The following is a 13,483-nucleotide window of genomic DNA, read 5'->3' on the forward strand; positions in this document are numbered from 1 at the left end:
CAGGTCATGATCCCGTCGTCCATGAGATTCAGCCCCCTGTCCAGCTCTGGGCTGACAGCATGGAGCCTGCTTGGGATTCTCTCTCTCCCCTGGTCTCTTGTGTTCTCTCTCTCCCCCTCCCTAGAAATAAATAAATAAACAAATGGTTTTAACAATCCTGGCTGTTAATGTTAGTCTTTTATTTGGAGTGTTTAGCACATTTCCATGGAATAGAATTTATTTTACTGAATTTTTTTAAACATTTATTCATTTTTGAGAGAAAGACAGAGGCAGAGAGCAAGTGGGGGGAGGGGGGCAGAGAGAAGAGGGAGACACAGAATCCAAAGCAGGCTCCAGGTTCTGAGCTGTCAGCACAGAGCAACTACGCAGGGCTCGAACCCACGAAACCGTGAGTTCATGACCTGAGCCTAAGTCCGACACTTAACTGCCTGACCGCCCAGGTGCCCCAAATATCATTTATTTTTTATTTCTAAAAGATTTGTCCCCAAATGTTTCCCATTTCTTTCTGACAGTACCTTATTTTTGTTCTTCTCTGAAATTGCCTTTGCACCCTTTATTTTTTTTAAACCTTTCCATCCATAGCTGTTACATCTGCAGATATCTTATCTGTCAATTCCAATATGTGCAGTCCATGTAAAGCCTAAGTTTGCTGCTTGTTCGTGTTGGTTTTGCTTTCCTAACTCATGCATAGTCTGTTCCTGTGCTTGATGGTATTTTATTGTGAGCTCATTGTGAAATTTTCTGCACAGAGTTTCTGCCGAGATGACTGGGAGTTCTCATCTCTAAAGCTTCGTTTATTCATTTTTAAAATGAAGATAATAGTAGAGCCTGTTTTAAAGGCCTGTTTTAGGGGCGCCTGGGTGGCGCAGTCGGTTAAGCGTCTGACTTCAGCCAGGTCACGATCTCGCGGTCCAGGAGTTCGAGCCCCGCGTCGGGCTCTGGGCGGACGGCTCAGAGCCTGGAGCCTGTTTCCGATTCTGTGTCTCCCTCTCTCTCTGCCCCTCCCCCGTTCATGCTCTGTCTCTCTCTGTCCCAAAAATAAATAAACGTTAAAGGCCTGTTTTGTGAAATTGAAACAAGAAAATGACCATAAAGTGCTTAGCACAGCGTTGGGAACATATTAACGTCACAAAAAAATGTCAAGTGTTACTTTTAAAAGTAAAAGTTTGGATCAATATATTGATTTAAGTAATTGTTTCCTGCTTCCTCCATCAGAATATAAACTCTATGAATCACACAAGCTTTGAGGTCCTGTGTACCATTTTATTTCTTCAGTGTCCAGGAGAGAGTATAATATACTTAGACACTCAGTAAAATACTCATTGACTAAATGAATGAATGGATGCCATCAAAGTGGAACAACCTCGATGAAAAGATTATTAATAAAAGCCTTTGAAATCAAAAGCAGTCAACATAATCTTCTGCATTCATAGATGGAATAACTTATGAGATGAAAAACCCAGCAACAATTTTGTAAGATAATATTTGTGAAATTTAGCATACCCAGAGTTGAGCTTAAGTTTTTAGTAGAGCAGCAAAATTATTAAATTATTATTCAAGTGTATTACATTAATGTTTTAATCGTTTTTAATACCTACTTTAACACAAAGTAACAAGTGTTTAGTGTTTCTATACAGTTGAGTTATAACCTATTGTCCTCTTTATATTGAAACTTGAAATATACCTTACCTAAATTATCAGGAAAATGCTGAAGATATGTTTCTGTATGCCTTTCATTATTCAGAGTAAGTGTCTATACTGGCTAAATTCATTTGTCGCCTCTATCAACTACTTTTTTCCTTTATGTACATCTAAACTGTCATAAACACAACATAAATGATGTTATAGTTGATATAGAAAAAGATGAAGTCCAAGTTTTGTTTCGGTCATGTGTTGTTTCCCGTGGATACACGTTGGGCGCTCCCACTCCACAACTCAGGCTAACAAATGCAAAATAGTCCCGGGAGGACAAGTGAAATCCCCAACACAGAAACTTTCATTTGCATCTTAACAAATTGTAGGTAAGCCTTCAGTTTGGACACACATTCTCCAGGCTGGCTAAGTTTTATAGATGTCCCTGAGGGGGTCTCCATGAAGACGTTTCAGATTCCATCACAAGGCATTATTGGGGCACTTTCAAGTCTTCGTGTAATGAAAGAGAAGAGCATAATTCTTCCATCAAGCAGCCAGCGTTTGTCTCATTCTGCAGCAGGTAATCTAAAACAGATGTAACGGAAGCTATACTGGGAATCGGCAGATATGCTAAGCATAGTGGAAGGCCTTCTCATTTTTATAGCAGTTAGTGAATCAGTACTGGGGGTTTTAGGGAATGGATTTATTGGACTTGTAAACTGTATGGACTGTGTGAAGAACCAAAAGTTTTCTATGTTTGGCTTCATCCTCACCGGCTTAGCTACTTCCAGAATTTGTCTGATATTGATAGTAATTGCAGATGGATTTATAAAGATATTCTCTCCAGATATGTACTCTTCTGGTCACCTAATTGATTATATTAGCTACTTATGGATAATTATCAATCAATCAAACATCTGGTTTGCCACCAGCCTCAGCACCTTCTATTTCCTGAAGATAGCAAATTTTTCCCACCACGTGTTTCTCTGGTTGAAGGGTAGAATCAATTGGGTTCTTCCCCTTCTGATGGGATCCTTGTTTATTTCATGGCTCTTTACGTTCCCTCAAATTGTGAAGATTCTTAGTGACAGTAAAGTGGGGAATGGAAACGCAACCTGGCAGCTCAACATGCCGAAGAGTGAGTTCTTTACTAAGCAGATTTTGGTCAACGTAGGAGTCCTTCTCCTCTTCACGCTATTCCTGATTACATGTTTCCTGTTAATCATTTCCCTTTGGAGACACAGCAGGCGGATGCAATTGAATGTCACTGGATTCCAAGACCCCAGTACAGAAGCGCATATGAAAGCCATGAAAGTTTTGATATCTTTTATCATCCTCTTTATCTTGCATTTTATAGGCCTGGCCATAGAAATAGCATGCTTCACAATGCCGGAAAAAAAATTGCTGTTTATTTTTGGTATGACGACCACAGTCTTGTACCCCTGGGGTCACTCATTTATCCTCATTCTCGGAAACAGCAAGCTAAAGCAAGCCTCTCTGAGAGCATTGCAGCAGGTCAAGTGCTGTTAAGACAGGGCGACTGCTCCCAGCCGCACAGACTCGCGTGGGGAGAAATGGATGTTCTAGGAGAATATTCTAGTGAAGAGGAAGCCCCTGCAGTTCTGTTCCACTTGCACGACATACTCGCATCAGTTGTACCTGTGTTATTGAGCGTCACTAAACTCTCCCATAATTATTTTGACTACGTTGTAGGAAATTTCACTCTTCACCATGAAAATTCAGTGGCTCGGTCAGTTTCCGTGCACTCACGCCTTTCCACACACCTCTCAGAGGAGAAACAGCTTGGAGACTATTCACTGTAAGGGTTTCACTGGTGAGACTAAGCACCTAAAACTAGAGTTTTCACGGTGCTTGACTTGACTTCCGTGAAGCACTAACAGCCTTTCACCCAGAAGACCCGTAGAAAAAAAGAAGGCGAGACGAAGAAATTGTAATCGATCTCGCTGTTTAGAATGTGGATGTGAGAGACAGAGACCGAGATGCAGCTTTTGAGTGTGCATTTTAAAGTTTTTAAAAGATCACTTTTATTTTCACTGTTTAGATCTTAATGTTCTTTTTTTTTCCTTTTTTTTTTTTTTTTTTTTAACTGGCATGTGTTTGATGGAGCAGCAGTAGTGACAGCAGCAGGTGTTCTGTAGGAAATAGCTCAGGAAACAGTCTACGTGGGGGACAGGGGATCAGAGCACTGATCAAACGAGTCTTTATATTCTTCAAACCCACTCATTTGAGATGAAGCAAAATCATGAACCAACTAGAGTTGAGCTGAGCAAAGATTCTGCCAGAAGTGCAGATCCAAAGGACTCACCAGGGTCACTGAGTTGTGTTGAGGGACACAAGACTGAAGCCAGCATAGAATCAGTGTGAAGTGTGAGACGCTCTGCTCTAAGGTCTTACACATATTTACATTCATACACACAAACCCGCGCTCACAGGCATTTACAATGCTGGTTTTCAATTTTTTTTTTTTTTTTTTTAGCGTTTTATTTATTTTTGAGAGAAAGAGAGAGACAGGAGTGTAAGCAGGAGAGGGGAGAGAGGGAGAGGGAGACACAGAATCCAAAGCAGGCTCCCGGCTCCGAGCTGTCAGCACAGAGCCCGACACGGGGCTTGAACTCAGGAACCACGAGATCATGACCTGAGCCGAAGTCGGACGCTCAACTGACTGAGCCACCCGGGTGTCCCTAAAATGCTGATTTTTAAAGTGAATATTTGTATCCAACCCAGAATGCGACCTGAGTAACCTATTTTGGCAACTTGTAAAAGTCCATGGACCCTATACGATGGCCTGGGGCCTAGAAGATATCTAAATATAAGGGCTTAATTCATTTAATAGTTTTTGAACACTAACTCTGCTAGGTGCCGAGGCTATAGTACTGAACAAGAGGCCAATGTAATGAGTAAGATATTCTGGTAGAAAAGCAAATAAATAGCAAATAATAAACAATTCTATTTATGGTGTTGGGAGAGAAAAAAAACTGAAGGGTGCTAAGCAAATGACCTGATTTGGTCCTGCGTGTAGAGAAGGTGTCGTTGAGCTTGAAATGTTTTTGTTTTGTTTTGTTTTAGATCTGAATACTGCCTAAGAGTGAGGTGGGCAGAACAGGAGAGATTTGGGGTGGGTGCATAGGTGTCAAAACAAGAAGGAGTAGAGGGCATTGCAGGAAATGAAAGTCCAGCATGACTAGTATATAGAGAGCGCAGTATTTGAAATCATTTTTTAAAGAAAAATTCCAATATCAGGGCACCTGGGTGGCTCAGTTGGCTAAGTGTCCAACTCTCTGATTCCAGCTCAGGTCATGATCTCATGGGTCGTGCATTCGAGCCCTGTGTGGGCTCTGGGCTGATAGGCAGTAGCCTGCTTGGGATTCTCTCTCTCCCTCTCTCTCTCTCTCTGCCCCTCCCCTGCTTGCTTCTCGCTCTCTCTCAAAATCAATAAATAGAACATTTTTTAAAATTCCAATATGGAAGAACTTGATAAATTCCTTGCAGTTGCTAAGTTGCCCCGCAGAAACAGTAAGCTAATATTTTGATAGCGAGAAACATGACCCACCCTATTTTAATCTCAAAATCATTCAAGATTATTATTTTTCAAGTTATTACTTTGACCACAAAACATCTTTGTAATTTGCATATATTTGATCACTAACGAAGTTAAGCACTTGTACAGAATTATTAACCAATGGCATATAATTCGGGAGAATTGTTCATTTGTTTTCCTTCTGGTTTTTTTTTTTTTTTTCACGCCTTGTAATGTTTCTTACCAAGTTGACAATTTATATATTAACATTATGCCATATATGTTATGATCTTTTTTCTTAATTTGCTGTTCAGTAAATACCTTAATTTGTGGTGTTTGTGGAAATCAGTTTGTAATGTATATGAACTCAAATCCCTTTGTTTACATTTGCGATTTCTTCCACTGCTATTTTGAAAAACATTTGATTTGTTTTTATTGGCGTATGTTCCTTTCATCCATTTTTTTTGTCTGATTATAAAATCAAACTGTTTCGCTGCACCTAAAATTCAAAACCACAGAGAACGAAGGAGAAATTAAGACTGTGCATATTTGTAACACTTACCTAACTAGTGTTAACATGTTTCTGTGTGGATTTCAAGACAAATTTCAAAATAGACAGGTATAGATACATAGGTACGTTGCTTAAAAATTTGTTTTGATTACATTTATATGTAAACTAGATGGATAAGTCTTTTATCCACAAACAGCAGGATTATAGATGATTTTTGTTTTCTTCTTTTAACATTTTGTAAATTTCGAAATTTTCTGTAATTTATGCAATAATTGATGTAATCAGGGAAATATAATGAAAGAAAAAACAGGATACATGAATATAAAATCTGTTTGGGGGGCGCCTGGGTGGCTCAGTCGGTTGAGCGTCCGACTTCGGCTCAGGTCGTGATCTCACGGTCTTTGAGTTCGAGCCCCACATTGGGCTCTGTGTTGACAGCTCAGAGCCTGGAGTCTGCTTTGGATTCTGTCTCCTTCTCCCTCTGCTCCTCCCCACTTGTGCTCTCTCTGTCTCTCAAAGATAAATAAATGTAAAAACAAAAATAAAAAAAAAATCTGTTTGGTTAACTTTCTTTGAGGAATGATAAAAACAGCATTCTCCAGAGTTTTCATAAACTGTAAGTACCAACTTTAAATGTTTACTGCCTTGGCAGGTCTGATAATTTAGTTAATTGTTTGTACTCTTTTTTTTTTTTTTTTTACTTTCATTAATTAAAAAGTTTTAGGGGTTCCAGGGTGACTCAGTCAGTGAAGTGACCTACTCTTGGTTTTGGCTCGGGTCATGATGTCATGGGCTGTAGGACAGAGCCCTACATCGGGCTCGGCACTGACAGTGTAGAGCCTGCTTGGGATTCTCTCTCTGCTCTTCCTCTGCTCATGCTCTCTCTCTCTCAACATGAATAAGTAAATAAAAACTTTTTTAAAAAGTTAAACAAATTTTAACTGCAGTATGATTGACATATAATATTAAATTAGTTTGGGGTGTGGTTCAACAATTGCATACAATATAAAATGCTGACCACCAAAAGCATAAAACCACATTACAGACTATATTCCATACGCTGTGCTTTATCTGCCAGTGACTCATTTATCTTATAACTGGGAGTTTGTACCTCCTAATCCCCTTCACCCATGTTGCCCTCTCCCTTAGCAACCATCAGCTGGTCCTCCGTATTTATGAATCTGTTTCTCTCCTTGTTGCTGTCATGTACTGGCTTGATTCTGACTCCGGGTCGTCGGATGTTTTGTGATTCTGCTTGGAACTTGGTTTCATTAGAACTGTACCTGTGGGAATTGTTTAAAGAACTCCCAGTGGTAAAGTGTCTTTACAGTGCCCTCTGCCAGAAAGGATGTGACTTTGCTTGTGAGGCTGCGGGGGGATACCACCTGTCCTGTACTTCTTTAAATTGCATTTTCAGTTCATGATTTTCTAGGCTGCACTGCTGGTACAAATTCTGGTCACAAATATGCTTGTGGGTGAGTTTATTCTCGGAAATTCTCAGAATAACAGATCTATTACATTCTCCCTTCAATTCAGTGCTGTCGAGAAGTAAATACCCCTAATTTTAACCTTTTGTTAGGCATCCAGAGTTTTTTCATTTGCTTTTAAGGGATTGCCTTTCAGGGGTCTTGCTTTATTGATCGCATTCAATCTGACTTCTAATGGTGGAGAGGCCCAAGGTAGGTACCCTACCCACCATGCACATGGTCCTTTAAAATGTATGTTCCGGTATAAAGGAGGCTGAAAATGCCCCTCCCCCCACTACTCTCAGCCCTTCTTTTTCCCCTCAAAATTTTCAATTTCCCACCATTTTTGGCATCTGAGAATATTTTTTAAAAATTTTCCTGGCAGCTGAGCCATGCACTTAATGTAATTATGAACTTGTTTTCCCATCTTTTAATGTATTCTGGACTGGAGGGATTTCTCCAGACATCTGGTTTTCTGTACCCTTGAAAGCAAAAGTTGGTTGTTCTTTTCTAGCTTCTTTCTATTTTTTTTTTTTTAGTAAATACATTCAAAGCTATATATTTTCTGCATAAATATTGATTTAGATACATTCTGCAATGTTGACAAATAGTTTTTATTTTTTTTATTTTTTATTTTTAATTTTTTTTAACGTTTATTTATTTTTGATACACACAGAGAGAGAGAGACAGAGCATGAACGGGGGAGGGGCAGAGAGAGAGGGAGACACAGAATCGGAAGCAGGCTCCAGGCTCCGAGCCATCAGCCCGGAGCCCGACGCGGGGCTCGAACTCACGGACCGCGAGATCGTGACCTGAGCTGAAGTCGGACGCTTAACCGACTGAGCCACCCAGGCGCCCCGACAAATAGTTTTTATACTGTCAATCAGCTCAGAGAGCTTCAAAATATTCCTTGTAATTTCCTTTTAATTCAAGAGTTAACGGAATGATTCTCTAGCTATATGAGACTTGTAAAGGTAGCTTCTGTGTTGATATTTTATTTTATTGAAGTTGGGTCAGGCAACATATTTGTATGATGCTTGGCCTAGGAATAAGATTTATTTGGGGCACCTGGGTGGCTCAGTCAGTTAAACGTCCGACTTCGGCTCAGGGCATGATCTCGCGGTCTGTGGGTTCGAGCCCTGTGTTGGGCTCTGTGCTGACAGCTCAGAGTCTGGAGCCTGTTTCAGATTCTGTGTCTCCCTCTTTCTCTCTCCTCCCCCGCTCATGCTCTGTCTCTCTCTTCTCAAAAATAAATAAACGTTAAAAAATTAAAAAAAAGAAAAGAAAGATTTATTTGGCCTAATATATGACCTACTTTGGTGAATGTTCTATGTTTTCTTGAAAGGAGATTGATGGTGCTACAGTCAAACTTACATGGATGAGATGAACCATATTAATGATACTGCTTCTTTACACCCATGTTTATGTGTTAATTTGAAATTGACGATATGCATTCATTCATGATGATTGAGTGATTGATTGATTGATGAGTCATTTGTAGCTGCATTTAACTTTTTCTTTAAAAAAAATTTTTTTAATGTTTATTTATTTTTGAGACAGAGGGAGACAGAGCATGACTGAGGGAGGGTCAGAGAGAGGGAGACACAGAATCCGAAGCAGGCTCCAGGCTTTGAGCTGTCAGCACAGAGCCCGACGTGGGGCTCAAACTCACAGACCATGAGATCATGACCTGAGCTGAAGTCAGACGCTCAACTGACTGAGCCACCCAGGTGCCCCATGTAGCTGCATTTAACTTGAAGCAATATTAATAATTTTAATTGCATTTGTGGCCGTTACACTTATTTATTTATTTATTGAGAGAGTCGGGGTGGGGGGAAGGGGCAGAGGGAGAGGGAGAGAGAATCTTAATCAGGCTCCACACTCAGCACAGAGCCCAGTGCAGGTCTTGATCTCATGATGTGAGGTCATGACCTGTTCTGAAGTCAAGAGTCAGGCACTTAACCAACTGAGCCACCCGAGCATTTCCAGTACTTTCATTATTATTTTGTTTACTTATATTAAAAACGCTGTTTGTCCATTCATGTAGGTTTTTTCTTTAAATTTTCTTTTGTCCATGTTAAAAAATCGCTAATTTTGTTACTTTGCTTCCTGTTTAATTACTGTGTGTTCCATCTGTATATTTGCAACATTTCTATATTTTTCTTTTATTGTCTCCTGCAGAAAACAAATATCTGATTTTTGATCCTTTGTTTAATATTAGAATTTCAAAATTATGATCATTGAGTGGACATTTTTACACTTACCATAATGCGGTTATATGAATTTTCTATCTTCTCATTTCTTTTTTTTTTTTTAATTTTGCATGCTTCTTCTAATTTTCTTCCCCTCCTTTCCTATATTCTATTGATACCACAGTTTCATGTGCTGGTTTAAAAATATCTTTATCTTCATCCCAAGTAAAATAAGAAGCTTAGCTTGTCTTATCTATTTCTAGTCTTTCCTATGTTGCTTATTTTTCTGGTCTGCAGTTTCAAGTTTTAAAAGTTTTGTTTTTATTTAAAATGTCTTTTTATTATGGTAAAATATATACAACAAAAAGTATGCCATTTTAATCACTTTTTTTATTTTAGAGAGAGAGAGCATGGCAGTGAGGTAGGGGCAGAGAGAGAGAGAGAGGGAGAGAGGGGATCCCATGCTGTTAGCACAGAGCCCGATATGGGGCTCAGTCTCACGAACCGTGAGATCATGATCTGAGCTCAAATCAAGAGTCGTCAGATGCTTAACTGAGCCATCCCAGCACCCCTGCTTTTTCATATTTTTCAAATGGACAATTATGTATATTAGATTGTTATTCTGTTTTTCAGAACTCCAGGTGATCTGTTCAGAGAAGCAGAGGTTAAAAAAAAATGTTTTTAACATTTATTCATTTTTGAGAGACAGAGACAGAACATGAGCGGGGGAGGGACACAGAGAGAAAGGGTGACCTAGAACCTGAAGCAGGCTCCAGGCTCCAAGTTGCTGTCAGCCCAGAGCCTGACGTGGGGCTTGAATCACAAACTGGGAGATCATGACCTTAGCCGAGTTGGATGCTTAACCGACTGAACCACCCAGGCACCCCCAGAGAAGCAGAGGCTTTAGAAGGACCCTAGAAGTGACAAAAGCCAGATGCCGTCCATAAGGTCCACACCCTGAGAAAAAGATGAGTTAGACTGTGTGCACACTGCACTTGGCTACAGAAGAGTAGCAATGAAGAGGCATGCAAAATGCCTCATGACCGGGGCATGAGGTCACCATCAGGAAGGCAGCGCCTCTCAGGGAGACAGCAAGACACAACAGAAAACTGAAGCAGCATCTCTTTGAGGCACAAGCCAAGATCAAGCAAGACAGGTAAGAGAAACAAGGTAAAACTGGAAAATAAGAGGAAGTCTGTCCATAGAATAATGACATATAATGAAAATGTCTAAACTGTAGTAACTCAAGAAGATCCCGGGGGTGGGGCTGGGTGGCTCAGTCAGTAAAGCATCTGACTTCAGCTCAGGTCATGATGTCACTGTTCGTTGGTTCGAGCCCTTCATCGGGCTCTGTGCCGACAGCTCAGAGACTGGAGCCTGCTTCACATTCTGCATCTCTCTCTCTCTCTCTGTCCCTCCCCCTTTCACACACTGTTTCTCTCTCTCAATAATAAACATTAAACATAAATTATTTAAAAAAGAAGATCCCAGAGCTGAGAAATAACTAAAGACCACCCAGCTTCAACCTTAGCCCTTCAACTGTCAAAAAAAAAAAAAAAATTTGCCTTGCTAGTAGTTGGTGCAGGGATAGCCTTAAAATTCCAAGAACCACCACAACAGTAATCATAACAGCAAAAATAAAATACATACATATAAAACTACTGCAGAAAAAAAAAGCAGGTACACACACACACACACACACACACAAAGGGAAAACCAACCTTTTCAGCATTTTCAGTACATGAATATACACTAGAAAAGTAACAACCATGAAACAGGGGGAAATTGATACACATGCTAAGATGAATTCAAGAGAGTGAAACAAGTGAAAAACACCCTGAACCATAAATGAAACACTCAAAGAAGAGGTGTTCTAAACAATGGGAAGACATGACACAGAAGCTGATAGAAATAAAACCAAAAATTGAAAGAAAGAAAAACCACCCTAGAAGTGAAGAGAAATTTTAGTGCGCGTAGGAGCACATAGACCTAACAAAGTAGTAAAGGAGATAAAAGATAGACACGAGAGGGACGCCTGGGTGGCTCAGTCGGTTAAGCGGCTGACTTCAGCTCAGGTCATGATCTCGCAGTCTGTGAGTTCAAGCCCCGCGTCGGGCTCTGTGCTGACAGCTCAGAGCCTGGAGCCTGTTTCAGATTCTGTGTCTCCCTCTCTCTGACCCTCCCCCGTTCATGCTCTGTCTCTCTCTGTCTCAAAAATGAATAAACATTTAAAAAAAAAAAAAGATAGACACGAGAAAGGAGGAAGGAACACAGAAATGGTAAAAGACAATAATATGAAAGAGGAAAAGGCAAATATGAAAAAGCAGGCCATCGTAAACAAATAACTGGCTCCCTGAAGAGAAAAAACAAAGTAAGGAAATGGGCTAATACTTAAAAAGAGGCTTTAAGAAAGCGTTTTAAAAATAAATTTCTTAAAGGGACGCCTGCGTGGCTCAGTCGATTGAGAGTCGGACCTCGGCTCAGGTTACGATCTCTTGGCTTGTGGGTTGGAGCCCCAGATTGGACTTTCTGTCGTCATTGCAGAGCCTGCTTTGGATCCTCTGTCTCCCTCTTTACCCCTCCCCAACCAGCTCTCTCTCAAAAATGAATAAACATTAAAAAAATAAACGAACATTAAAAAAAAAAAAATTTCTTGACGCCATATGTTGGCATGACGGCACACATGGGAAAACCGTTCCAGAAAGGTAAGCTCAGAGACACACCCCTACTCATCATGCTAGACTTTAAATGTAAAGATAAACGGCTCTGAGTAAACAGGCAAAGAAAACAAGTCACTCGAAAGGGAAAGAATAAAACCTGATATCCGGCTTCTCAACAGCATTCGTCCACAACAGGAAAAAGAGAGCAAAATTAACACTAAGCTGAAGGAAAAAAGCGTGAGCCAATAATATTCTGACTAGCCACACTGTCTTCCAAGTACCAAGGTTGTTGGGGAAGGGAAGATGCTTTTAACATACAAGGACTCAGGAAATAATACTGTATCTACTAGCCATTCGTGAGAAATAGATTAGAGGCTGACTTTATCTAATTAAGAGATGGTTGGGGGAACTTTGGCAAAAGGAATGGCGGTGAAGTCTAATACACTTAACTATAGACCGAAGTCTAAAGTAAAAGGAGGGCTGGTGAATGATTGCAATATTACACTGCAAAAATGTATAGATAGAGGACAGGAGATTCCAAGTTGCTGGGTGATTTGTGAGGAAGTAGGGAGAATGAGCTCTTCAAAGTGACAAAGAAAGGAAACACCCAGGCCAGCTTCGCCTCAGTTGGACGATGGGGTGTGAGAGGGAGAATGGTTACCACTTGAGAGGGTGCAGAGGAAGCAATGTCCATAGAGGAGAGTCAGGATTTAGTTGTGAGGCCTTATTTTATATATATACATATATATATATATATATATATATATATATATATATATATATATAATTTCTTGTCAAATTGGTTTCCATACGACACCCAGTGCTCATCCCATCAAGTGCCCTCCTCCATGCCCATCTTTCCCCTCCTTCCCACCCCCCATCAACCCTCAGTTTGTTCTCTGTATTTAAGAGTCTCTTATGGTTTGGCTCTCTCCCTTTCTAACTTTTTTTTTTTTCCTTCCCCTCCCCTCTGGTCTTCTGTTAAGTTTCTCAGGATCCACGTATGAGTGAAAACATACAGTATCTGTCTTTCTCTGCCTGACTCATTTCACTGAGCATAATGTGAGGTCTTAAAATAAGGCATCTATGGATAAAACTGAGAGGTCTGTGAACTTGTCCGGGCACCCAATTATATCTTCCTTTTCATTAACCTTTAGCTTAAACCTAGCATTCTTTCTAGTTATGAATGCAGGTAGCAATCATAGAAACATTAGCAGTACCTGTGATTTTTACTTCTAGAAATCACAAATCACTATTGTTTGAGAGACCTCAAATTATCGTTTACCTTTATTACTGCTCTTTCTGCCAGATGAAAAGAGAAGCACAGAAATGACCATATCGCATTAAATATATACTTTAATTGGGGCACTTGGCTGGCTCAGTTGAAAGAGCATGAGACTTTTGATCTTGGGGTCATAAGTTTGATCCCCACATTGGGTATAAAGATGACTTAAATATACATAAATATATATAATATATATACT

The 13,483-nt window shown here is 40.1% G+C and overlaps 1 protein-coding gene across 1 annotated transcript; it reads left to right on the forward strand.

Annotated features, from left to right (window-relative positions):
• The first annotated feature begins 2,126 nt into the window (after nucleotides 1-2,126).
• TAS2R10 (taste 2 receptor member 10) lies at nucleotides 2,127-3,162 on the forward strand. The gene has a single exon (XM_025930811.2). It carries the CDS (start codon nucleotides 2,260-2,262, stop codon nucleotides 3,160-3,162), a length of 903 nt encoding a protein of 300 aa, XP_025786596.1. The 5' UTR covers nucleotides 2,127-2,259.
• Nucleotides 3,163-13,483: the final 10,321 nt, after the last annotated feature.

The sequence above is a fragment of the Puma concolor genome, chromosome B4, assembly GCF_028749965.1.
Source record: "Puma concolor isolate L17-30 chromosome B4, mPumCon1.1.hap2, whole genome shotgun sequence".
NCBI lineage: Eukaryota > Metazoa > Chordata > Mammalia > Carnivora > Felidae > Puma > Puma concolor.